This window comes from Argiope bruennichi, chromosome 6 (genome assembly GCF_947563725.1).
Source record: "Argiope bruennichi chromosome 6, qqArgBrue1.1, whole genome shotgun sequence".
Lineage (NCBI taxonomy): Eukaryota > Metazoa > Arthropoda > Arachnida > Araneae > Araneidae > Argiope > Argiope bruennichi.
In genome coordinates, this window is record NC_079156.1 from 35,704,392 (window position 1) to 35,732,374 (window position 27,983).

Genomic DNA, 27,983 nt, shown 5'->3' on the forward strand with positions numbered 1-27,983 from the left:
CGTCGTTGTCGTTGATCCTTTGTCATTCGAAATATACACATTCCATCCATTTTTCTTCGTGGCTATACTCCCATTGTTTTTCAGCGAAGACACGGTCTTTATGCTTTCTATTAAAAATCCTATATCACTTCTGACCAATTCTGTAGAATTTGAAGTTGCAGCGCTATATGAGGAGATAGTGGGTCTTTTGTATTTTTTCTTTTTGTGTGATTTATTCTTCGCAGGCGGACGTTCTTTCCTGTTTTTGATGGGAATAATAAATAAATTTCCTTTTGTCGAAGCATTATCAGCACTGATTGCAGGGGCATTAGTGCCCTCTGCTATGAATGCAACTGGCGTTGTGGTATTCACCGCATTTAAATATGAAATACTTGTTGAAGTTTTATGGTGTTGTTTCTTCTTTTTATGTTTTCTTGACTTAGAATTCTTTTTATTACTTCTTTTCCAAAGTGAAGAATGAAATTTATAATGCCCTCTGTTATTGCCAAAAAAGATGTTATCAGGATTTGTCTTGAAATTTGAAGCCGCTCGTTTGCTTCTTCCGTTTAAAATTACATTATTTTGTGATGTATTGTACTTTTTTTCGATTCCCTCATCTGCTATACTAAGAAAAGTTTCTGGTTGTTCATTTGCAACAGTATCATTTGGTTTAACGTAATCCTGAATTTCTTTGGTTTGAGTTTCTGATTGATTTTGACTCTTAAGATAATTATGGAAAATTTCTGACTCTGTAATATTTTGGTATGCATGTGAAGTTTTTGAATGAGTAAGACATAAAATTATAACTATTTCAGTAATTGTCATTCTTTATCTGGAAAAAAAAAAGTAAAGATATTAACAACCTGTCAGCATCTTAGAAAAAAATAGCCAGTTTTGAAAGTGATGATGATTCGAAATCCCAAACCAATTATGAAAATCAATAATACGCATCCAAATAAAGATAGAAAGGCGTAATTTCTATAGAAAGAATAGAAATCATACCTTTGTTCTACGATTTACTGATTTTATATTTTACAGCTAAATTTTTAGAGAGCTCAAAGTTTTCGAATAGGCAAGAAAATGAATGGAATCACGATTTACAAATGTTTAATAATCATTCCTTATACAGTAGAAATGCTATATAACGAGGAATGGCACATTTCACAATATTAAATATCTTTTCTGATGTTGTGATAAAATATGAACTCCAGAAATATGGCGTATTATTGTGAAAAAGTGTATGCATTAGCTGCGTTTCTGAATAGGCAACGACATACTAAACGTTTGCAAATTGTTATTCCACTCATTTCGATCTGAAAATTGTAAAATTATTCTGTTATTTAATCTGTAAACTGTACAGCTAATAAATTATAATTTCGTAGAAGAAAAAGTGTTAACATTTTCTTCAGTGCAAATAGTGTTTTTATTCATTTCTTTCTTCATTAATTCACGAAATTTTCATTTTTTAAATTATTCCGAATTTTCGGAAATAAATATTTGTGAATCGATAAATATTAATATTAATATTAAAAAGTAAAAAAAATAAATAAATAAAATAGCATTGAACTTTTTTAGTTAATATCATTTTAAGTATTAAGTAGTCTCAATTATTTACTTTCGGAAATGTACATGCAGAATTGATAATTTTATTTTACTAATATAGTTCTATGATTCATCTTTAAACTATTCATAAAACATTCATATTAATATAAGAAAGCAATTACATGATCTTATGTTATTTTTAATATACTAAAACAACTGTAAAAAATTATGTAAAACTACAAAATTAAACTTACCCTTTTCCCCATTTTCCCCCTAATTAATATATAATTGGATCTTCAATAGGATGCAAATGTATTTCTTCTATAAATGAGGATATCAACATGTTTACGCTTATTTTAAAAACACTTTTATTTTTCATAAGAGTTATTTAAAATTGTAAATTCAAGATAATCAAAAATTGTATCCATAAACTGATAATAAAAATAATAACGATGTTAAACACGTGAAATTCTTTTATTAATTCCTTAGAGATTTTTACTACAACGTTTCATTACTACTATCACAGATAATAGAAATGGCCTGGCTGATAACGCAGCATTATTGATTTCTTTAAGCTTTTTAAATGAAATTTTTTATTATTCATTTTACATTGTTTTCTATTGTTTAAGACAACTTACTGAGATGGGAGAGGTACTGCAAAATAACAAAATAATGACCTTGTTACATTAAATAATTCATTATACCTGAAAGCAAGGCATAAAATTTGTTATTTTCTTATCACTTACACAAACTTGTTTTCTATCCAAATTCATTAGATAAAGATTCAAATGAAAGTATAGTACTTTGATACATCAAAGCAACCTTAACCTTTGATCAAAGTAACCTTCAAGTACGTATATATCAGTTGAGATAGAATACTGACGATGATAGTGAGGGTGGTTGCTTTCCTGGAGGATTTTCATACATCTTCTGGAAAGGGAAAACCTTGCTTCAGGAAAATCTTCCATATGCCTCTTCAGAAGAAAATGAGTCGCACCTGTGTTTCGTATGGGTAAAAACCGGGAAACTCTCGCACAACTTACTTGAAGCATAACGCATATACCATACATTGTGATATATTGAAATAAAATTTTATAATATTCGTAAAAAAAAAAAAAAAAAAAAAAATGTTTAACTGTCTGTGATGAATAGCATATAAGCCAATAACAGCTCTTCTACCCGAACAGCTGTTTTGGTAAAATGGTTTAGTTACTGGACTGCTAACCACAAAGTCCCAGGTTTTATCTTAGCGCATCTCATATCGCTAAATGTCAAATGCATCATTAATATTTTTCTGACAAAGTTTCTTTTGAAAATTCAATATTTTTTCTGAATTTTCATAAAAAATTTCTGTTCCAGGAGAACAAAATAAGGCTGCCGAATCCGTTGCAAAGAACTGGCATAAGAACTCTCACACATCCAACACTTCTCCTTCTTTACCGCAGGCCAGTGACCTCCTTTCACCCGAGGATCTGCTTCCCTGAAATTAGCTCTTATTCAGCATGTTTGTTGTTTGTTTGTCCACTTCAGTCACCAAAACTTCTAGGTGGTCATAACACAGTGCTTTTACTTTCATATATTAACCACTATCTTACATCACATTCACTTAAGCATTAATGACGAATTACTAGTATCCTAACTTCAACTTTCATTATAGACATTTCTAATGTTTGTATACGAAGACGCGTGAATTTTGAGTAAAGATGGGAAGAAATATTTTTGATTAATTAAGTTATTATGGCGATAGTGTTTAGCTATCGCTTTTTAGATCGCATTTTATATAGAATCAGATATTTTATTTGTAGGTGGATCTTGCGGAGAAGACCAATATGCTTTCTACTTATACTTATCATCTTCCTTATTATTTTCACTGCTTATATGACAATTATTTCGTATAGTCAATGTTCATTTTTAGAAGTAGAAAATGCCGTACATACTATCGTAAGTGTTGCAAAAGTTTGATTATCTCTCGCACATATAGATTATCTTTTAAATTTCGTTTAGGAAAAAGTGTTTAAATTAAAAAAATTTCAGAGAAATTGTAAAACGATACCTAACGTATCAAAGATTATTCAAAAAATCTTTCTTTTCTTTCTTTGATTATCTTTTGGTTCTCTTTCTACTTGTATCGTAACTCATTTGTTATTTTAACTAAGTTTTCTCTGATTTGTAGAAGTTCTTAACTAGCTTAATTTTTTATATTACTTTTATCGTTATTTAATAAGAATATACTAGTGTTATTTTGCAGACATATTTCAGTCAATTCTGTGTTATTAAGTAACAAGAGCTTCTGTGCCTAAGTGCTTTGGATTGATATTTAGACAAATTATTAAAATAATTATAAATAACAGTATAAAATTCAGTTTTAAGACAACTGAACTGAATCAACTTCACTAATTTACAATTATATTTAAATTTTGAATTTTTATTTTTCAAAATCTACCAATATTGCTATTTTTTTTTTTTTTTTTTTTTTTTTTTTATCATTCCATCTCAAATGCATTTAGAAATTTCTTCAATTAATTACTCTATTTTTATTTTAGAAAACATCAACTTTGTTACAATCATGACTTCATTGCATTTAGATTTGATAGTTTCTTCTCCTTATCATTTTTACAAGAATAAAAAATTTTAATTTCAAAAGTTTTAGATTAAAATTAAATAAATTATTAAAAGAATAATATCAAACACATAGATTTGTAAAAATTCAAAATAAATCTGAATAATGCATTGCATGAAAAAATGACTTATTATAACACATCTTTCAGTTTATAGAGATTTTGCATGTGAAAATAAGAATATTTTCAAAAATATTCCACTATTTATAAAATCTAAATTAATCTTTTGTTTATAATGTATTCTATTAAAACTTCCTATTCACTTTCATAAAATTGACTTCTATTTTAGTTAGAGTGCTTCATACTCACTAGCAGTTTAAATTGATTTCAGTTTGAGATTAACTAAATGCATTCATGAATGATAAAAAGAAAAGAGAGGACAAAATATAAATACTCAATTAGCTGTTTCTTTAAAATATACAAATGGATTTCAGAAAAATAAGGTTATATAGAATAGTAAAAGAATAAGGGAAGAAATTCTAAGCATTATAGTTGCAAATTTGTAATACTATAATGCTCTAAATTTGATTTAATTACATTCATATAATTTTATTTAACAGTGAAAAAGATATTACTGAATCAGTATCTGTAAACATATAATAATTTGTATTACTCACATATCTTCTTTAATACAGTGGAACTTAATTTATTGCAACTTTTTAAACTTAATTTTTTTTAATAATTGAGATTTTTCAGTCCATTGAATTTTCTGTTTAACACAATATTAATGGGACTCAGTTTAGTTTTATTTCAAATTTTATTGAAATAAAACAAAACTTTTAAAAATTTATTTTGGCATTGTTAGCTTTGAATTACCTGTTCTACAGTATATTGAACTTTGTTTAGATGTAAAGGTTAATTATATTTGTTTTAATATTTATCATAATTATTTTTTTAAATGTTAACAGTTAATTTTTTATGATTAAAGATCACTTATTATACAGAATAAAGATATTTTGAAAAAAGAAAGGAAATGTACTGTTAACCTTTTCTGTATAAAGCATAAAGAATTGAGATTTTTTTTAAATTTATTATTGTGCCATTTTATATGTGATTATTATTGGAGTGTTTTTCTAAAATTAATCTTTAATTTTACTTATAAATTATAATATGATTCTTTTTTTTAGTGTGATAAATATCAAAACCAAGAAGCACTTGGTAATCTGTGTGCAGATTTATGTGAATCAAATAACTTAAAACCAAACAGCTGCCTTCCTAATCATTTAGGGAAAGATGTAGTTTTTCAAGCTACTTATTTTGGCAATCATGTGGTTATGAAGTCAAGTAAACTAAACTCTGAGGATTTTGATCAAATTTATTACATTAATGAAGAAGGAATCAAAGTGCATCCAAGTATTGCCACTTTTTATTCTATGATTGCTAACACTGTACAGTCTGAGCTTCATGTTAATATTTCAAGCTTGAATGATAAATCTTTAGAAGTATTAAGCAAACTATGGACTCGAAATTTGAAAAAATTTTCTCTTTTACCAACTACTGTACAAAATGTTGCTATGAGTAATATTTGGTTTCTTGTACAACAAACTGAATATTTACTCATGAAATATTATGAAGATCTTAATATCTTTCCTAAAATTTTAGGAACATGTGGGCCTTTTTATGTAGTTGAATTCATACAGCCTCTCAATAATTTCTTTATTATGTTTTATCCATCTTGGAAAGAAGATTTCATCGAAAGAGCTGCACTAGCTTTGAAAATACTTAATTTTTTAGAAGAAACTGAGAGACATTTCCCATTTTTACATTTTTGTGATGTAAAAGTTGGCCATTTTGGGTTGAACAAAAATGGCGAGGTAAAATTGTTAGATATGGATATGGTTTTCTTTGAAGAATCATTGATAAGGAACATCAATGCTATCCAGAATTGCACGAAAAATCAAGATTGCTCCTTCATAGATTGTCAAGGATCCTGCGATATTGTTTCTAAAACATGTGAAGCTAAAGTAATCGATAATAATTTTCAGGTAAGAAATTTTACCTTTTAATAAATTAATACTAATTCCATATAAAATTTTATTTTAAATAGTCTTTCATGTTTTATTATTATTTCTTAATATCAAATCTTCATTTTGTTATACAAGGACTTGTAATAAAAAACAAAGATGAATGTAATAAAATTCTTTTAAACTTACTGAAATTTCTCCATTAGGAACTCTTTATTGATTGAAATATAATAGAGCTTAAAAAGTAATATTGCTTACATGATTTGTTGAGTCGCAATGAATTATAATATTTGCTTCATCCGCATTCTTTATTATCAAAGAGCAAAAATAGTTTTAAAGGGCATTTTGATTTCAGAATTTTTTTTTCATATTTAAATTATTTTAAGTTCTTTTGTTTATTATTCATAATGCTTCATTTTCTATTGTGTTCTTGTAACTTTTTTCTATTGTGTTCTTGTAACTTTTAAATATCTCATCAAATTGTACCAGTAGCACATGTACTCTTTGATCAGTACGCAACTGCTTGGTGTTTTCACTACTGCTCATAAATCATCAAAATTTGAATGATTCTATCCTGCCTCTAATGTCTTAAGTACTTCTCATATTTTAACAACTGATGTTTCTGTCTTTTTTAATGTGAGGTGGAAAATTATATTTCTCTGATATAGGAGGGTTGAAATTCTGGGATATTTCATGAGCAAGGTAGTGCTTCTCTATGCATATAATATGAGACTATAAGCTTTTGATATGTTAAGTTAGGATTTTAAAATTTTATGTGCTTCATAATAAAATTTTCAGGTATTGGATAAGATTGTTGAAAGAATAAGACACAGATTAGTTTGATCATGGTCATTGCTGTTGATGACTTACTTAGAAAGTACAGCCTGAATCTGTGGGTCTCATTATGTTTGAATATTTTTTTTAGTCCTGCCCTTATGTCACGCTGAAGTAATACATTGTGAATACTTTGTTATTTGTATTGAATTGTAATTTTTATATAATTTATTCTAATCCTCATAGTTGTTTATAGTGCAAGTATATATGCATGAATTACTTCATAAAATGAATAGTCTTTATTAATTTATCATCTTTATTTTAGAGAGTTTGTCGAAATATTCTGACTGGTAAATTAGTGAAATCCTACTTTGGTCTTCTAAGTTCACCTCCTAGATCCATCTATAAAGAGCTTTATAATTTGTTGAAAGAATGCTCAGAAGTACTGGATGATAAATCAGCTCATATTCTTGCAAGTCACTTGAAAAATTTGTTGGTTTTGTATGTACAAAAGGGTTTAACTTATTAGAATATATATCTGTTACATTATGCTTCAGAACAAATAAGAGAATCTTATATATTTATTTATAATATTTTTTAAAGGCTTATTTTTTTATTTACTATTAAGTTAGAAAGCACTTGATCTGCATTTAAATATATATATATAATTTAAATTTAAAATAATTCTTTTGATTTTAATTAACAAAACTTCCAAATATTATCCATATATTTGCATAGCCAATTAAGTCTTATCATGTATATTGATTGATAGATATTGAAATGTACAATTGATTAATGGAGAAATAGTCTATAAATTTTGTACTCAACCTACATAAGGTATATATCCTTTATCAAGGTTGTCACTAAAATATGATTTTAAAAAAAGTCCCCGAGTTTTCTTTGTGTATAAGTAGTATTGGATTAACTGCATGAATAGCATTCACATGCTATTTACAATAAAATAACAATATCCTCCTAGTGTTTTTTTATCAGTGGGAAAAAGCAAAAGGAAATACGCAACAAATCATCATTACCTGGAATATTATATTAAATGAATATTTACAAGCAGAATTTTTTTTCCTTTATTGCCTAAAATTCTGCTAAACTAATTCATATATTAAGGGAAAAAAGATATTGCTCATGCTGTCAAATGTAAAGTCACTTAAAATTAAAGACTTGGGCGAAATAAAATACACAATAGCATTCTTGCAATCATGATACAAACCATTTTAAAATTAATTAACAAAAAGCATTATAAAGCTTTTTTTTTTTTTTTTTGTCAATTTATATATTTGAGCATCTATTTCTGCAAATTTTTCAGTCATTCATCTCATTTTTTTTCCAACAGTTTAGTTTCCAAATTTGTTTTGCATTTGTTGGATGCTTTGTTTTTTTCATCCTGTACTTTTTTCTGCATTTTAAAATTCCACACCTCAGGTGCATAAATTTTGCATACTGTAGCAAATCTCTTGAGATTGGAACATTTAAGACACCTCCATAAAAGTTTATGGCATCAAACACAGTTCTTAAAAATTCTTTTTAAAGAATTTTTTTTTTTTTTTTTCAGAGTTTCAACAAACATATCCTTGTTGATACTAAATCCATTTTTCACAGTCACATTGCCATGCAATATATAATAATTATTTTTATGACTTGCCAAAAATCAAAAGCTTTTGGACCTCAAAATATTAGAATAAAAACCATCTAAACAAATTTCTTCATTAAATGAATCAAACTGTTCTTTTTAGTTTTTTAGAAAAATTTCAAACTGGATTTTTGCATATTCTGAACATAAAGCGGAAATTCTTGTTTTGGAAAAAATAAGTTGAAGCAAATCAATTATTTACTTTTCATTTAATATTGAATCATTTTTCAATAAATATGATTTAAAACATGGTGCAGTTTTTAAAACAATAAAATTTTTGGATGCACATTCAAATATTTCTTTTTGCAGTATTTTTCACAAATATAAAACACTCTGCTGCACTAATATTCAAGTAGCCTTTAGACCCTATTCTAATCAATATCAGTATTTTTTTCTGTTTTGGAAATTGGACTGCTCTATGCAGAAGTAAAAAGGATGAGCACTTGAGGTTTAACAGTCTCGAATAGTGTTTAATTTTTCAGAGCTATGGAGAAGATCTTTTATTCTTATATTGTTTAAAGAAATCAGCATTTTTTTTTTTTTTTTTGAGGAAAAAAATTAAGAAATCCAAAATTTGTTTTTATGGAAAATCTTAAAATTCCCTGTTTTTTAGATGATTTTCAAACTTTTCCCGGTGTCATGGCAACCCAGTTTATGCAATGAATACATTAAAAATATAACTATAATGTGAAAGAGCAATTAAGCCACATTGTGTAGAAAATCATCATATTAGACTTTTTTAGAGCAGTCTGAAAAAGCTTTGAACATTTCTGATAAAATTTAAACTGAGATGTGAAATTGAATTTTTACTTAATTATTATTAATTTATTTATTAAATATTAAAAGTGTTTGTATAAAAATGAAGAGCATTTAGTTAAACAAATATATTTTAAAAGATTAACTATATAAGAATTGTTTTTATTATTAGAAAATATATTTATAAAAAATGAACAATTAGACCTTAAGATGCTTTGCAGCAGAAGCTGTTGGGACAACTAATCTTGAAATCAATTGTAGTGCTTAAAATTTTCAGGTAAAAATAATCAATTTCTATAAACATTAAGAGTCAAGATCTATATATTCATTATTGGAATTTTTTTCTTTTCAAAAAATAATATAGCTGATAATTTCTAAAAAAATATTTTGATGAAATAAATGTTTTACTAACAGTGTTTTTTTTTTTTTTTTTTTCTTTCTGTGACATTATTGAGAAAACCTCCGATATGAGTCATTGATATTTATTATAATTAAATTGTTAATGAAAAACAAACTTGTTAAGAATTATTTTAAATTGTTTATAAATTTATTTACTTAGCTATTAACTCGTAAATCAGTTTCAAATATTATAATATCTTTACTTAATCTTCATAAATTTTACAAATGTTTTTTTTTTTTTTTATATACACACATACAAAAAAAAAATTACAAGTTGAATATTGCCCTTTTATAAGTGGTGAAAAAAGTCAAGCAACTTAAAATATCTTACAAAAAATAATTTTTTTTTATTGTTGGTCATAAATTTTCATCCAGGGCAACAATTTATTTTTTTAAAAAAATTTCTTCCAAGACTATGATTTAGGAAAATTTCCAAATTGAAAAGATATATTCAATATTTTTATTGAGAAATGTATACTGCTTTTAAAAGAATTAATAAAGTAAAAATGTTGTGTAGCTTATCATTTTTCAGAACAAAATTAATTTTAAATATACAGTGTATTGTCATATACGAGAAGTATTTAAACAATTTTTTTAAAAAGAAAAGAATTAGAATTTTTTTAATTGCATAATGAAATACAATGATTATATTATTATTCATGCCCTTGAAGTATTTATCATAATGGGTTGTGAAATTTAGAATGCCTTTGTAAGAAAATGCATTGATAAGGACATAATGCTAACTTCAGTTTTTAATCTTCTGTAAACAAATTATCATCAGTCAGAGGTCACCACCCAATTTGTCCTTCACTGGAACTTCATATACCACTTCTTTATCATTAAATCACTATTTCTTTTGCCAACAAATTTCACAAAGTGGTATCCGAATATCAGTTGGTTAGTATTCCTAACAAATGAAAATGGTGGAAAAAATGGCAGGATATTCAATTTTTAACTACTCAATATGTAGCTAATGGAATACTCAGCTATTAAAAAATATCTATTGCTTGCCAATAAGACAGCAAAGTGAACATGTATGTGTGAAATGAACACAACCCTTCTACTGCAAAGGCTGAAAATGGAACTTAGTTTCTTGGTATTTCAAATATAAAAATCTTTTATAAGTGATTTTCAAAAAAAATTATTGCAATTCTGTTTAGATTTTTTTAATATGTTGAAGAACAAACTGTATTTGTAATGTGTAGAACTTCTTTGATTTGTTAATCTTGTATTTCACTAAGCAGAGGTGGAGATCTAAAGGTTGTCATGTGTAAACATGTTTGTACTGGTGCCTTAATAAAATGGTATAATTTTATCAATTAGATTACCACTTCAACAATTTTGAAATGAAATATTTGTAAATGCAAAATTGAAGTTCCTACTTAAAGTCCAATATTTTCTCAACATAGTATATTGTATAACGAAACTAGATCAATAATGACAATACTTTAGAATGACTTAAAGCTTAATCAATACTATTAGATTAGACACCTTTTCAGTTATGATTAGCAGAAATAGTTGAACACTTGGAGATGAAAATAGGATCATCACTTATCCATTTTGAAATTCCAGGCTTGCTTTTACATAGCTAATCTTGACTGAAAATTAGAATATAAAATTACAGATGAAACAAATTTACCATATTCTTAGTTCTTCACAAATTCTGCTATTCACATTATGATTGAGCTAGGAAAAAGATTTTGCAATTTATGGAAAAAACTTCATACTTTTGTAGTTAAAACATGTAATGTTTCTACTTATAAAGTATCTTGAATATCAAAAACTGTCACACATTTTAATAAGTGCATTTAAATTCAGTTATAATTACATGTTTGGTACTCAAAGAGAAATTTAATCACTATACAAGAACTTTTAAACATTATCTATGAAATACTTACTGAGTTTGATTTTCAGCTGCAATATTTATTATTGAATTTTAAATTTGTACCTGTGTATTTATAGCTAGTCATTAATATAGAATTTTCTTTTGTTGTTGTTGTTAATCTTCTTTAAAATATTTATGCTTATCTTGTTATGTACTTAATTCTATTTAATTGTTCAAAGAAATAAAATTATTTTCTTATCTGTATCTGTTTGCATTTTATTTCAAAAAGCTTATAAAATCATTTTTTTATTAATATTTTTTAAATCTTCAAGTTCAAAACCAAAGTTTTCATTAAGGAACAGTTTAAAATTTACTATTATTCATGCTGGATACTCATCTATTTAAATTTCTTTCCATTTTGAATGATTCACTGCTGTTATTAAAGAGAAAATAAGAGATTTTATTATTTATTAAATTTTTAGGTCAGTAAAAACATGGATTTTTTAATTATAAACCAAAAAAAAGTTTAATATTATAAATCATCCTTCTTTGCTACACTAAAATACAGAAGATGTTTTTAAAAAAATGACTGATACCATCTACAAATAACATTTTACTCATTTAAATATTAACTTTTACACAATTGTTTCCTTCATGCCGTTTTGAAAGTCAGAAGAAATAATTCAATTTCCTTTCCAAATCATAAAATAGCAAAATTTTGTACAAGTATTTGACTTGCGGTTACAAGAATCAAATGATTATAATTATTCTTGTAAATAAAAAGTTTAAAAACAATACAACTAGCTCTGACAAAGAATAAATCAATTTGAGGCAAATATCACTTTTAGCGATTTTTCTATATAGATTATATATCTACACGGACAAAAGTCAAGCAAACTTCTTGGATGAGATTGCAACATTGTGTTGATTTCTAATGTGTCCAAATCTTTTAGTTTTTTCTAATGAAATAACTTTTAAGAAATACTTTTTCTTTGTTATGCTAGTGGATGTAAATAAACTTAAAGTATAAAAAAAACCTTTCAAAGTTCAATTTGTTAATATATAATTTTACTGCATTGATAACAGTAATGACAAAATGCCAAATCATTTTGCAGATAATATGCATTATAAATACAAAAATATCTATACAGAAAATATAATTAGTTATATTCAGTTATATTATATCTAATATTAATAATACACTTTTCTCTCTTGAAGCAAGGGGGGATAATTTCATATATTTGTAAAAGGTACTTCAAAAGTAAAAAGTTATAAAATACATTAACTGTAATTACTACAAATAAAATTTATTATATGAAATTCATTTATCTAAAACCATACAATTTATAGAAAGAAATACATATTAAAACATTTCTTGTAAACACTAAAAGAATTTTTTTTTAAATTCACAAGTCCATTATTAACATGCAAAATTAGCTAACATATCATTTATGTTCCTTTTCTTATCAATAGTAATATAAGTTCCTTTGGGAATTTTTACAAACGTCAGCCAACCAGGAAATGTTTCTGTTATTAGCTTCAAATGCTCTTTAACGTCATCTACAAATAAATAAGGAAGAAGGTAAAATTTGTAAAGCCTTATAAACAATAAATTAACAACTTTTGGCAGTAAAATAATACCAATGAAAGTAAAAAAAAGAAGTATTAAGCAAATTTTACAGATTATTAATGATAAAATTAAACAAAGCTAGGCAAATGGGATCAACTCCCAATTACAGATTTCAAGACACAGCAGTTTTCACAAGATATTATTAAAAAAAAAAGTATTAATCTTATCAAGTTATTTATATAAATAAAATATAGAGAAACATATTCAAATTCTCCATTTGTATGTATACATTTTTAGAAAATTTAGATGCATTTTTTAAAATAAAGCTAAAATTTGCAAAACATAAGCTGATTGCATATTAAGCCTAATATATTATGTATAATTCAAAATTACTTTTTAACAACTAAACCTAATTGATAAATTTGCAAATGCACTAAAATTATCTATAAAAAATTGTATAGATAATATGGATTAGAAATGTTAAAATTATAGTGGCTCTGATTTAGATTATATAAAACAAAACACAATTAGACTTTCTATTAATATCATTTACTACAATATTAGCAGATATCATCAAACACCAATACTGCAAAAACTATCTAGGTCAAGAAAAGTAATTGGAAATTTGGATAGCAATTTTTCTTCTTTTTCAATTAAAGTAACTATAATAAAACACTAAGATGTACCCACATATATCAAATGGTTAGGCATTTTGATACAATCAGATTCTTTGATTTTGCTACATTCTTTTCTTATGCATGGAGTACCAGAATTTTTATTCTTAGGAAAAACTGTCTCTCAACTTCATAATATTGAGACACACAGACATAATACGAGCAGAACAAAAGCTTAATCTAGTCATTAAAATTATATGTTTATATAATATATGGTATATTGATTTGGAAAGAAAATACTGAATAGTGGCTTACACTTATTAGTACACTAATAAATGTATTAAAAGTCAGTATTTAATATCATATTTGTATTAATAATATGAGCATTTAAAAATACCTACCAGGTGCTGACAATGTATTTAAACTATGAATAATTTTCTCAACTGCAACATCAACAGGAACAGCAGCTTTACGTTCAGCTATGAAGTAGCTGGGTACATTAAAGAAAAGTAACTACTATATACAAAATATTTTAATTTAAAATGAAATATAAAATATTGCAATTGTATTACTAACACAACTCTAAAAAGATATGTACATTCACTTGCATGTTAGTAAAGAAGGGGAAGGGAGAAAAGGAATTAGAAACAAAAGTGCACTTTAGTCTATATGGTAAACATAAACGAATTAATTACTATTACTTTAAAATGTGTCTATATATGCAATTCATTTTTAAGAAGTATTCATTAATTTGATTTTTAAACAAACACTGGTGCTCTTTGTAATTTTCTGATGTCTGTTCTTGCAGAATATATTGTTTTGAAGTAAGTAAAAATCTACACTTCTTGAAAAATCAAATAAATTCTCAAAATATTCCAATTTTCTCACTTCATTACAAAGGAATCTATAGTTTCCCTAAAGTTAGTACTGTTTATAGAAACATTCCACATCTTTTCTAATTTTATTTTTAAGGCTAAGAATCTTTATTTTTATTTTATTTATTTATTTTTGTGAATGTTGAAAATACAGCTACATCCTTCAGTTTTCATTCTGGATCTTTTTATGATGCAGACTTCTAAACTGCTTACATGTTTTTTAAAAGACTTGTGCCACATAATTTTAAAAAACATAAAAAATTTTCAAATACAAATTTGCATGTTCCATATGCCATGCTGCATTTTGCGTTATTTGTCTCCTCCAAATCATTCAATATATTGATCAAGGTTTTAAGAAGTTATAAAATTCCACTTCAAACAGCTCTTTCAACTTTCAATATTTGATATAATATACAAAATAGCATTCCTTTTCTAATTTTATTTACCTAAATTATGTTTTTAACAGGTTGTTGTATTATTCTTTAAAATTTGATTAGTTAAGATATACATTTTTATCCTGAAATATTAACACACATAAATAAAGCCAACTGCACAGTTAAAAAAAAGAAAAATTGCCTTTTTTTTTTTTTAGCTATTTATAACTTTTTAGAAAAAAAGAGGGGGATGAAAGTCATATAAAAGACTAGAAATGTAAGCAACAATTATTATTATTGACCTAAATATGACTTAAAATTTAAAATTTCATATTTTAAGTTAGGAAATTGCATCTGTTCCAAATCATAAAATGTAGAACAAAGTAACATATTTAAAACAGATCTTCATATAATTTGTAAATAATTCATGAATTCAACAGATGGAAAAAATTATACATCGTTATTTGTAAAAAGTATATATTATAAATAAATATATAAAGGATACTGCCACAAAATACTGATTATTTTTGGCAATCTTTCTAGCATTGCTTTTCTTTTTACTTCTCCAGGATCTCTAGTCATTGTTTCCAGAAGCTTTGCAGACTCCCGAGCACGAATCTAAAGGAGAGATGGAATTCTTATTTATTTTTTATGTAGAAATCAATGTCAAATTTAATAATGCAAAAAGTTATTAGTTTCATTGAAAGAAAGTGGTTAAGAAAACTATATCAACTAATGATAGAATACTTATAATTCTGATGCAGAAAGAGCTAGCAAGATTAATGATTAATATTAAAGGCATTAAAAGTTGGAATTAAAAGAATAAGTCTTTAATTTAATATGAAGTGTCACTATGCATAATAATGTGCATTGTGAAACTTTTCTGTGAGGATAGATCTGCATCTAAATGAGTAAAATGTATCTTGAGGATTTTTAGCAGGCTGTTTCTTTCTGGAGAGTGTGCTAATAATGTGCTTTCTAATTCTGGAGAGGATCTTCAATTCTTTTATACCTTTTCTTTCTCTTTGAATTAATAAAGGGCCATAGAATTTGTGTTTAAATTGTGTAGTAGGAAAATTTTTGTTGTAGTGGGGAGAAGGGGGAGGGTGTCATACACAGCCATAAAAGGTTCATTTTCACTCTAGGCAGATGGTGCATCTTTTGGTTTCATACCTTCTACTGTTCAGAGTAGGTTTTTTATTTTTCTTGGTCGGACATAGATTCTTTAAAGGAATTTGGAGATGAAGTTGACTCCCCATCCCCCTTTTGTACATGTTTATTCTTATGTTTGTTTCCCTTAAACTTTAACAGAATTTTTTGGATCACAAAGAATCAATTTTTTTAGACACAAATCTGACCTCTTAAAAAAAAAAAAAAAAAAAAAAAACTACTTCACATGTGGTTTGAATCCGAATGTGAAGGTAGTTTGATGAAGTCTCTATGCTACATTTTTAATGATTTTGGTCAATGCCATTTTTTGACACTTATTGTTTATATCTATTTATAACCTAACCAATTTTCTTTAAACATAGAAGAACGAAATAAAAACTAGATGTGGATTTTTTGTAATTTTTAATATCTGAAACACTAATATCTAGTGTGAGAAAGAAAATAGTTGATACAATTCTGGGTGTTTTTTTTTTTTTTTTTTTTACAAATTATTATGATATTTTTTTTTTTTTTTTTTTTTTTTTTTTTATAAAAGGCATAAAAATTGGAAAAGTAAAATCCAAGATTCATTTATAATTTAATTTGCGAAGAAAATTTAACTGTAATTTTTACATTTCTCAATTATTTTTTCTTCTCATTATTCATAAATTTTAATGGAAACAAAATATGAAAATTCTTACTATAAATCTATAAAAAAAAATAATATGCACAAATATGCTCAAACACTGTACACGTAGAATAATAAGTAATCAATTATTCATCTTTTTCCTCATCATTCAAGGTGGTGGTTGTACATTAAATAAATTAAAAAAAAAGACATTGAATACTTAAATCAATATGAATGAAAATATTAGTATCATATAGAAATTTTTGCTGAAAAACAAAGAAAAATTAAAAATAAATTGAATGCCAAATATTAAAAAAATATTACAAATTATTATTTCAATTAGTTATAACAATTAGTCATACAAGTTATAACAGAACAAGAAAGAATGCATAGAAGATAGAAGAAAAGAATATAAATATTACAGTCAGTGAACAACTCATGCTAACAATATAGAGAAAGCTAAGAGTGGTATCAGCATGCTAAGATATATTATCCTTAATATGATCCTAATGAACTGATGTACTTGAAAAGGATTTAATTTTAAAAACTAGCAATCAATAAATATACAGTGGGAAAAGAAGGAAAACCTTTCATATTTAAAATGGAACTTATTTCATAACTGCAGACCTTTTAACAACTCTAAATTACATGAAAACACACAGCCAATTATCAATGATTCAGTCATTTACACAGACATTTTGGATTGCAATGAAATAGCAATAATTTAGAAAATCACTTGCGAGATATTTCCTATGGAAATGCAATGTTCTTTTTCCTCAAAACTCAATTATTCAAAAGAAGCACTATAATTTATTTCAGATTTAAAAAAAAAAAAAAAACCTATTTGTATAGTATAACTGGCAATGCTCTATTTTCAAAATAAGTGTTTCATATTTCAGTTTTACATTCAAAGTCAGATAATGTATCCAGTAACAAAATTAAGACAAAAGCACCAAATAAAACAAACAGGTAATTAAATGCAATTTTGCCTGAACAGCATTTTCTTAATTGTACATAGCTAATAACATGAAACTGTTTATATCAATTAAGTAAATATATATTGCTTGATCAGAAACTTGCAAATAATGCTTTAAAATTCTATACTAATTAATAATTTAAATTGTACTTATTCAGTTTTTATTTTTCATGTTTTTTTATTTGTCAGTGTTGCACCGAAAAAGCTCTATAAAATCACATGATCAAAGGCTGTGCACTATGGCGAGAAATTGGATGTCTCTTGAAGTCGAAGAACTCTTATAAATTCCAGTCATTATATCCTCTATTAAGGACATTTTGTCAAAGCTCTTGTCTTTAGCTTCTCCTAATGTTAAAAGTTAACATACATTTAAAGTATTTAATGCTTTTTGAATATTTTACAATTTAATATGTAGAGTAATTTTTTTCTTCTTTCTTCTGGATCTATATGTGTTTTCTCTAGAGGGTTCTTTGTTGTTTGCAAGTATCCGATATCATCAAGTGTCGTTTGTTCTGCCGTGTTAGGTGGGGTTGCTTTTCAAGTTTCCTGCATGGCCTATGGCTAGATTTCGGTATTGCTTGCATATATTCTGTTATAATAAAATTAGTGTTAATAAAAAAAATATCATATTTCTATAATTTTGAAACACATTTTTCAAGGTTGCATGATTTTTATCCTTGATTTATCCTCAACAATAATGAAATTGAAAGGAAAAATTTATCTTTAAAACAAAATTTTCATTAGATTCAGCAGTTTTCATCTCTGAATGCAAATTTAATTCGATTTCTTTTTAAAACAAAATTTTTCTTATAAATTGTGTCAGAATACATCACATTACCTTTTCTATTAAGTCGGTACAAATGCCTTTTAAAGCAGATTTTGCATTTTCTGGTTTAGTGAGAATTATATCTCCTTTTTTCTCCTCAGCTGCAGATTCTTCAGCTACCCTCTGTAAAGCTTTTTCCACCTAAAATAAAAATCAAAACTGTTCATCAGAAAAAGCATAAGCAAATTTTCAATGCATATTTACTTCAGAAATTAATCATAGAACACAGTCAAATAAAATAAAATTCTGTGAAACATAGATGTTCTTGCAAAAAAAATTAACAGTTTCATGCTAAGTTCTTTCAAAATTGAGCATTTGATTCAAATTACTTAATAATTCTATGCATTAATTAAAAATAACTCTTCACTGTGAGTTTGAATTGCATTGAATGATAGTTGTTAGCATAACAAACATTTCAAAACAGTGTTTTTACTTACTATAAACAAATATATAAATAAAATTTCGTTTGCAGATGAATAATTATAAATATCATATGCAAATTCTACAATACAGAAACATTCTTTAATTTAATGTGTAAAAAAAACTTTCCACATCCATAAGATGGTGGGCTAAATATATAATGCTAAAAAATTAAATTAAAAATAGAGTTTTTGCTAAAAAAATTTACAAACCTTATTTTTACTTTTTAAAGAACCTTTTACTACATTTAAAACATCTTTGGCTGTATAAATTTTTGAGTCAGGCGGTTCAGGGAGTTCAGCAGGCTGAATATCTGGTATTGAATCGAGAGGAAATTTTGGATGCCAAAATTTAATGCTGGTACCAGAAACACTAGGAAAGTTTATTCTGTCTAAAAAGTCCTAAAATAAAAACATGTAAATATTCACGAGTGAGAAAAACAGAATTAATTAGAGAAATGTAAAATAAAATTCTTATTTAAGTTAAAACAAGCAAAATATATTTAAACTTGAAATTAAAAACAACAACAATTACTCATGAAAGTTAAAAAGCATCACTAAATTTAAGGAGTACTCTTTTCAAAAAGATATATATATATATTTCAATTTAAAAAAATTCAACACAAAAATTAAATAAAAATAGCATAATTTCAATTTGAAATAATAGTAAGAAATTTTATCAGTGACAGCATTTTAAATAAACTAGAAAAGAATGTTATCTTATGATTATTAAAAGAATTTTTGATTTTAAATACATGGTTCATACATACATGGTTCAGAAATACATACAATAATTTTATTAGCAGAATTTTAAAAAAAAATCCAAGTATATAAACAGATTTTAATGTCATTAAGTTTATAATTACAACTACTGAAATGAAATAAAATATTTTTCCTTGATGAATATTGCTCAAATCCTTATTCCTTCCTTGCCTCAGTAGGAATTTTTAGAGTTTATGACTTCATTAATTTAAATATTCAATAGATCAAAAAACTTCAAAAATCAATACACAAGAAATCTTCATGTACATCTGTATATTTAAAATAATATGGGCAGCCAAAGAGCCTATCACTCAGTCACGCTTACTAGACAGATTTCAATAATTTAAATTTTATATAAAAACCCATTACCTCTAGAGATGTGGAAAAGGTAACCTGCCCTCTTCCAATCCTTATTTTTTAAGGAAATAATAAAAACACTGTCCCATTACACATTACATAATTAGAAAAACTGTCGCATATTTCATAAGTCTCAACCCCTGGATTCATTACGAAAATTTTAATTTCATATATATCATCAATGGTAGATTGCTCTTCTAACTCTTTATTTCAAGAGAGTTACAACTACTCAAAATTTATTGTAAAATAAACCTTCAACAGGGTCTTTAACCTATATGATTGGATATAATTAACCAATTTTCATTGCCAATTTTGCCTCTTTAAAATTATAGCTAACGAGTCATAATGCTTTATCATTATTTACAAATTTTGCTTATATTATTATAATTATAATTTTATTATGATAAGATATAGATAATCAAAATTAGCATCATGAGCTTCCATATGAAATAAAATGGGGGAGACTGCACATTAGATATTTTATTTATAGACTCTGAATTCTGACAAAGATTTTCTTCTACAAAGAATATACAGTATGCTTTGGAGATTTCACTCAAACATGCATTGTGGTGGAGAACAGGGATCCACTGATGATATATCTAGATGTCATCAACTTTCAAGAGAAATTAAAGTTTGTGAAATTAGTTTCAGTTATTGTAACTGTGAAAGAGGTTTATTTAGTTTCACCAATTGTTTTGAATATCCTACAGATATTAGATAGTAGCTGAAAGCAATTAGTTATTAATGATTACAGTTATTTATGTTTACTCATTCATTCTTAGCTTTTTCATATTATTAATACATTTACTTAACGAATGAAAAAATATCTAACAATTAACAAAGCTTCCTTTTGTATCAGAAAATAAAATTTGCAAGATATTTACTAGAAAATGCAGAGCAGTATGCAAATTTGACGGGCAATAACAAAAGAGATTGTTTACATCTAGAAAAAAAGATTGAACTACTATAATTGTCTCCCCTTCTGAAAATTAATTTTATTACCATATTAAGAATTATTTCATACAACAGATCATCTCTTATCTCAGTACAAAATCTTTTTGAATTACTTAGTCATAAATACTGAGACCATATGAGAGTAGTATAGGTATTCTTCAAAAATACAAAAATATGTTATTGAATAGAATAACTACAGTGGTTAACACTTTTTTTTTAAGGGAATAGTGTGGGGGGGGGACAGAAAAGGAAATAAAATTTCCCAGATTATTAAATTTTTCTAATTTGGGTACAAATTTCAAGATAGTTACCCATAAAAAGTAAGAGAATATAAAAATTCTTCTATTATTATGATTTGAAAATATTTCTCAATTTCCAAACATGATATGAATATTTAAATTTTCACACATGATTAAAAAAAATCATGTAAAAAAGTTAATTTCTCATAAAAATCCTTACATCCAATGATTATTCTGAAAAGTGCTTTAAAAATCTTCAATTTTACATAATTAATATGAAACAAAAAATTGTGGTATTTATTTCACAAGTTTGACAACACTTGCTTTCAAGTATAGATGCTGGTAAAATAATAATAATAATAAATAAATAAATGCACAAAGCACAATTTTGCACTCTAATTAGAGAGAAATCATGAATTTTGGCAGCTAGAAAAGTATTAAATTTTTTGTTTCCATTTCCACTTAAACAATGTGACACGTCATATATAGAATATATACAAATACCTGATGATGTTTCTTCACCACTTCTAATATATTGTTATTAAATTCTCTTTTTCGATCAAGTAAGGTCTGGGGGTGCATAGATACAAATGCATCAGGCTTTGCTATATAATTGCCATCTACAGGGGCAGAAAAAAAGGAATAATTAAAATATCATAATTTTATCTGAGGGAAAAAAAAAAGCTTTGAAATGCAGTGTTAAGTAATATTTAAAAACTTATTTACCTTCATCTTTACACAAATTTGGTGAAATAATCAATTCATATTCTGCACCATCTATTTTCCTAGTAGGTTTTTTTAATTCCAAAGTATAAGCTGAAGGATATACAGTCATAATTTGACCAAGATGCAGTTTTGCAAAATTTCTGCAATTTAAAAAGACAAATGGAATTACATTAATTAGCTTACAAATCTGACAAATACAAAATCTATAATATTTAACGTATATCATAAAAATTATTATAATTATAGTCCATGACAACTTAAGATGACAATCAGCAAAAAGCTGCACGATACCATATCATGATGAGTGATGCTTTTTTTTGTTTTTTTTTCCCCTCCATTTTACATCTTGTCAAAAAAATTATATGGCATTAAACAATATTCATTTTAAATATAAATTTTTATTACATAGAATATCAATATTGGTATTTAAAATAAAATTATATCGAAGTACAGGGATTACTTTCAATTATATTAGATCCTATTCAAAGCTATCTAGATGAATTGATATACAGCATAGCTTTTCTTATATATCAGAAGCTGCTTAATATGATTATGGTTAATGATATCATTTGCTGTATATTGTCAAAATTCTTTGGTTCTAAACCAACACACTCAAATGCACACAAAAATATTGATTTATAGTTAACAATTTGAAGTAAGGAATGAATTCATCCTTTATTTTCAACCAGCATTAATAATTGACATTTGAAAAATTTCTTGTTCCACTTTGTAAGGAAACACCTGGCAATCGTTTTTTCTGAAAAATGAGATTCGTATTCTTTTCTCTGGGCAAGAGTGGTCTGGATTGATTTAAAAGGACAGCTATGTTGTCAAATGTTGGTTGAAATCTAAATAACCATTAACCACTACATGTATTTATGTTTGAAATACAAAATAAAAATGGATTTAAAAAGAGCAATGAGTTGAGTATTAAAGACAAAATTGAAATTCTTAGCAGGCATGAAGATTCACTTAAAATAAGATCAACACAATACTGCAGACGAGTCAAAATTTTCACAATCTCTTGTCTGTATAATTTTGAAAAACTGTAAGCTTTTTGTGAGCTAGGCTAAACAACAAATGTTGGCAATTTTGATGGGAATGAATTATTTAAAGAAAGTTTTCCAATAAAGGCTAAAATGAGTTAATTTTTTATTATTTTGAAATGTAGTGTGCAGCATCATATAATAAAATTTAAGATAGTACAAATATAAAAAATAAATGCTAAGGAATAATTGTGAACAAGTAATGATGAATGTTTTTAATTGTTATTTTTGAAATAATTATAAATGGCATGAGATACATGTTTGTATTATTTTCCTTTCATGTGATAAAAAATACAACTGATTTCCCCAAATTTAATTATTATAAACCAGTTAATGATATTTAATAAAAATATCAAAAAATTTTCCACTAAAAAAAGCATTAATTGTCTGTAAGAAATGCATATTGGTATAAAATATATATACAATAAAAAAATAAATAAATAGCATTAATTCATCTAATACCTTTTCATCATCTTCTGCACACCTTCTTTGACTTTCTCAAATGTTACTTTTTCTTTCCTGTTGTTCAATATACTTACAACTGTATCCATACTTTGAAACATCTCACAAAGTATTTTATATTTCACTGGTAATATTAAGGAAGTTGATGGAGATTCGACCAAATACCTAAATCTCTCATGAGCTGGTTTTACTGGAGATGTTTTTATGGGGGATGTCTTCTCACTAAAATGAAAATAATAATAATAATAAAATTATAATCTAATTAAGATAATATAAGGATGTTACAAAGTTTTCTTAATTTTTATTTCATTACTTGGTGAGAAATTGACAATGCAAGTATTCTTATAGATTTTTAACAATTTTTGTTAAAAAACTATATGATCTTTATGTGCATAAAGAAAATTATATAGTATATATAAGCTTCATAATTAGTAATAATTTTAATTTATAGTTAAAATTAAATCAACAGTGAAAGAAATTTATTCTAAGCAATATTTTCTAATATTTTGTTAATTCACAGAGAATAGCAAATATTATCTAATTTTAGGACAAATAGTACAGAAATATTTTTTAAACTTTATATTTAATTGTTTTATACTTTATAAGTCTTTTTTAATATAAAAAAATTATTACCATATCATTTAAGTTTGATAGGTTATGTTTATTCTAATTTTTGATCACAAATTGCATAAAAATTAAGAAGAAAAATCATAAAAATATGACCAGGTATTGTGAAAAATATGACTTGTTTCAAATAAATGTAATAACAAATATAAATAAAAACAAATCTCTTTCATTAATATAAAAGCTCATTTGTGATTAGCAATTTACAGAACAGACAGCTGAAACTATGACCACCAAATTATATTAGGATATTATTAGGAAGCTGAATATGTGCACTGCAGTGTTCTCAGCTACTTTTTTTACCACTCACTTCTAACAATAATTTTGTATCATTTTAAAGTGCAAAAAAAAAAAAAAAAAAATCAAATGACATCAGTCTGAATATCATACGATATTTCATTTCATTCTAATGAATTTTTTAAAATTATCATTACTTCATGGTATGCCAGTATAAATTGACATAAAGGAGGAGTATTTTCCATGTCTTCAAAGTTGAATATCAGTGATTTATATTGGTCATTTTTAATTTTATTCAATGTACAAGGAAATAATTATTCCTTTAACCAATTATAGCAATAATCTCTTTAATTTGTATTGGCACACAGCAAAAAAAAAAAAAAAAAAAAAAGCTTGAAGGTCAAATTCTTTAAATTCTTGAAGTTTCAATGAATTGTGAGCAATATCATTCAAAAAGTTGTAAAATTTTATCAAAATAAATAATTTGGTTAATTCTTGTAGTTGCAAGAACAACAACAATGAAAAATAAAAGGGGGATTTTCTTGTTGTAGCAGGAATGACTATGTTTGGCCATTCTCCTCAAATCTAAAACAATTGATAATAGCAAGTATATAGTTGAGAGGAAATTTATCTCAAACTTCAGGAATGAAGGTATATAAAAAATACCAACATTCCTGTATCAAATATCTCAGCTGACTTTCTGAAATTCTTTTGGTTAGTAAGTCTTACTGAATCCTTTATATGCTGATGTATATGAATTTTTGTTGGGAAAATCCAACCTAGAAATGTTATTTTCATTTGATAAACCAATAAGAACAATTCTACGATACTGAAAATTCTGACAATGCCACCTTTTTTTTTAATATTATGTATCCAAATTAGTAGAATATTAAAAATGATTGGATAATTTTCATCAATAACAAGAAAAACTTGACAGGCAGGATTTTTGGCTGAAAATGATTATGATGTAGGAAATTTACCCTTTTTAACAATCTCAACACAGTCATTCAACATTCTGATTAATTGTTCAACAATTGCTACATTTTTCAGCCACATGATTCTGTAAAATATTAACGGAAGTTTTCCCCCACTCTTTGGAAATAAGGTTATGTGTATAACAAAATATACACATACAAAATTTAAATTTTTGTATCCTTATAATGCTATGTACAAACATATTAATACATAATCTATTTTTAACGCATAAAACAATATCTTTGATTTTTTTTTTTTTTTTTTTTATAATTTGCAGTTATTATAGACAAAAATATACTTGCGTTTTAATTAACTTCAACATGAAAATTATTTTAGCTCAATAATTCAATTATTATAATTTAAATTATTTATTACTAAAGTAGAAATATCTTAAATCTTCTTTCTTATTCAAGAGTCTTTTACATCAACACTTTTTCAACAATTAAACATAAGGGAAATTACTTGCAAAAATTAACATTATGTGTAATTATGAAAATTTAGCATTAATACTTATATAACTCTGTCACTGTTTACTTTCCAATTTTCAAATAAATTATTTGATCTTTTACTGCAATTATTATTCCTTGTTTTCGAAAATTTAAATGAAGGAAATCTTAACCTTAATTATTAATAAATTATTATTATATGATTGTTGAACCAGCTGTGCCATAGATAGCTGTTATTCTATAAATATAAGGAAAAAAAATGAAAAGAAAAGAAAAAAATTGCAAATATACTTACATTTTGTTTGTAGATGATCTAGCAACAGATGTTATTTTACATGGGTTTGATTCAAAATCCTTTATCTTTGATGTTTTTTCTGAAAAGCTGGCTAATGCTTTTTTTAGCTCCTCTTTTTTAGAACTAAACAACAATCTAGATCGAGATTGGTTGATAAGTGCTTCCTATAAAAAAAATTCCTGAATTGGTATATTGATTTTTTTTTTTTGATAATTTACAGTTATATAATCAGGAAAGATTCCATTGATATGAATAAAATTTGTTATCCACCTATAATTATTTTATTTTGGTAATTTTTACATGATATGGCAGCTAAACATTGTACAATTCAAGTTACAGAATTTAGATCCTGAGAAACACAAGAAGGAATAAAGGCCACACAACTAAAAAGTTTGAATTTAAGTAATTAAAAAAAAATGTTATGGATGCTAATAATTGTTATACAAATTCAATATTTTTACATTTAACTTTTTTTTACTATACCCGTTTTCAAAATTTATAATTACTTAAGAAAAGCAGCTTCATGGCTGAGGATATGCATTTGCAGAAAAATACAAGTAGAATCCTATAACACTAAATTTCCATTTTGGATAAATAGCATTGTAAAATATAATTACTGAAGAATAAATATAAATTTATAGAAGTATTTTTCTGTTGGTATATGATGACTTATTTCTCGCAAGCTATTTTTTTTTCCATGTAAGATTTATTGGACACTGATAAGGTGGCAGTATTTATTGTAATCAAATATATAAACATTTAAAAAATTAACAGGTTTGTTATAGTATTCAGATATTAGAATTACAGACAGGTTTCGGATTTTATGACATAAAAACAAAGGAAATACATATGAAGCTTCTGCAATTTATGCAAATACAAAGATTAAATGAATTAATTTAAATGTATAACTGAATTCTCAAATTTAATCAAGTTCTTAATAATATTATGGACATGGGATTTTATACAAATCATTTCAATTAAAACATTACAGGTTTATGTTTGCTTTAAAGTTTCATTCAGAAAATGCAATGGGCAATAATCTGGTAACAAAATTAAATTATTTAGATAAATAAGATTTAAAAGATGTGAGAAAATTTACCAATTTTTCATCATCAGTCAATATTTTTTTAGGACTAGCAAGCTGATTTTTAGCATTTGGAGAGCTAACTTTCAATCCAGACATTGATTCATTTTCAAACTTGTTAACCTGCAATTTTCTGCGAGCTGGTTTCTTTGATTCTTTTGTAATATCACCTTGTACAGTCATAGTAGGCTTCTTTTTTGATGGAGTACTTTCTTCTGTTGTGTTTATATTTCGCTTAGGAGATTGGCAAACTGCTGCCTTAATTTCTTTCTTTTTACTAACATCCTTAGGTAAGGTTTCATCAGATAAATTCTTAACTAATTTTAAATCTTCGCTAGCTTTCCCACGTTTTCTAGTAGTATAAAATCGCGTTATAGTGGACTGTGCCATTGTTGTGGTAATGGTCAATTGACAATAATATCAATTCACAATTACGAAGTCCCAGGCGAATTGTTTGGGTTTTTCATTGACCAATCAGATGTGACGATTGGCGGTCTCTTTTTTTTCCAAAACACATAAACTTTAGGCAAATAATAACTTGTTAATTATTATAAATATTAATAATTCGAATATAAACCATTAGCAACAAAGAAAAATATTAAAAATAATAGAAAACATATAAATTAACTTTATAATAGGCGGGAATGTAACTGAGAACAGCTTCAGTCACAGTGATCAAACATAGGATTTTAAAAAAATTGATGAATCGAATGAACTACATTTTATTTAGAAAGTAGTAGGTAATTGGGTAATAAACTAATTAGATTAATAGATTTCTAATTTCATGATATAAATCCTGGTTATGAAAACGAAATAAATTCAATCTCATATCAATTCTCTTTA

The 27,983-nt window shown here is 25.8% G+C and overlaps 2 protein-coding genes across 3 annotated transcripts; one reads left to right on the forward strand and one right to left on the reverse strand.

Annotated features, from left to right (window-relative positions):
* The first annotated feature begins 3,000 nt into the window (after positions 1 to 3,000).
* LOC129972864 (divergent protein kinase domain 1C-like) lies at positions 3,001 to 9,845 on the forward strand. 2 transcript variants are annotated; one of them, XM_056087163.1, is made up of 4 exons: positions 3,001 to 3,067; positions 3,327 to 3,462; positions 5,267 to 6,124; positions 7,203 to 9,845. In XM_056087163.1, exons 1-4 carry the CDS (start codon positions 3,024 to 3,026, stop codon positions 7,404 to 7,406), a joined length of 1,242 nt encoding a protein of 413 aa, XP_055943138.1. In that variant the 5' UTR covers positions 3,001 to 3,023; the 3' UTR covers positions 7,407 to 9,845. The 2 variants fall into 2 exon arrangements, with proteins under 2 accessions (XP_055943138.1, XP_055943136.1); XM_056087161.1 differs by lacking the exon at positions 3,001 to 3,067 and having other exon boundaries at positions 3,091 to 3,462.
* Positions 9,846 to 12,793: 2,948 nt separating this feature from the next.
* LOC129971659 (DNA replication factor Cdt1-like) lies at positions 12,794 to 27,795 on the reverse strand. The gene is made up of 10 exons (XM_056085627.1): positions 27,156 to 27,795; positions 26,057 to 26,220; positions 23,480 to 23,701; positions 21,972 to 22,111; positions 21,750 to 21,865; positions 19,147 to 19,335; positions 18,527 to 18,655; positions 15,441 to 15,553; positions 14,088 to 14,176; positions 12,794 to 13,062 (listed from the first exon to the last, which is right to left on the reverse strand). The coding sequence occupies exons 1-10, from the start codon at positions 27,528 to 27,530 to the stop codon at positions 12,923 to 12,925; spliced, it is 1,677 nt and encodes a 558-aa protein (XP_055941602.1). The 5' UTR covers positions 27,531 to 27,795; the 3' UTR covers positions 12,794 to 12,922.
* Positions 27,796 to 27,983: the final 188 nt, after the last annotated feature.

What these genes read in the sequence shown, in the direction of transcription:
- LOC129972864 (XM_056087161.1), top strand. Translation starts at nt 3,259, where the DNA reads ATGGCGATAGTGTTTAGCTATCGCTTTTTAGATCGCATTTTATATAGA. An exon ending in AAAATGCCGTACATACTATC is followed by an intron (nt 3,463 to 5,266) that starts GTAAGTGTTGCA and finishes TCTTTTTTTTAG; the next exon opens with TGTGATAAATATCAAAACCA. An exon ending in TAATCGATAATAATTTTCAG is followed by an intron (nt 6,125 to 7,202) that starts GTAAGAAATTTT and finishes TCTTTATTTTAG; the next exon opens with AGAGTTTGTCGAAATATTCT.
- LOC129971659 (XM_056085627.1), bottom strand. Translation starts at nt 27,530, where the DNA reads ATGGCACAGTCCACTATAACGCGATTTTATACTACTAGAAAACGTGGG. An exon ending in AGATCATCTACAAACAAAAT is followed by an intron (nt 23,702 to 26,056) that starts GTAAGTATATTT and finishes TTTTCATTTTAG; the next exon opens with TGAGAAGACATCCCCCATAA. An exon ending in GTACCGACTTAATAGAAAAG is followed by an intron (nt 15,554 to 18,526) that starts GTAATGTGATGT and finishes TCTCTCCTTTAG; the next exon opens with ATTCGTGCTCGGGAGTCTGC.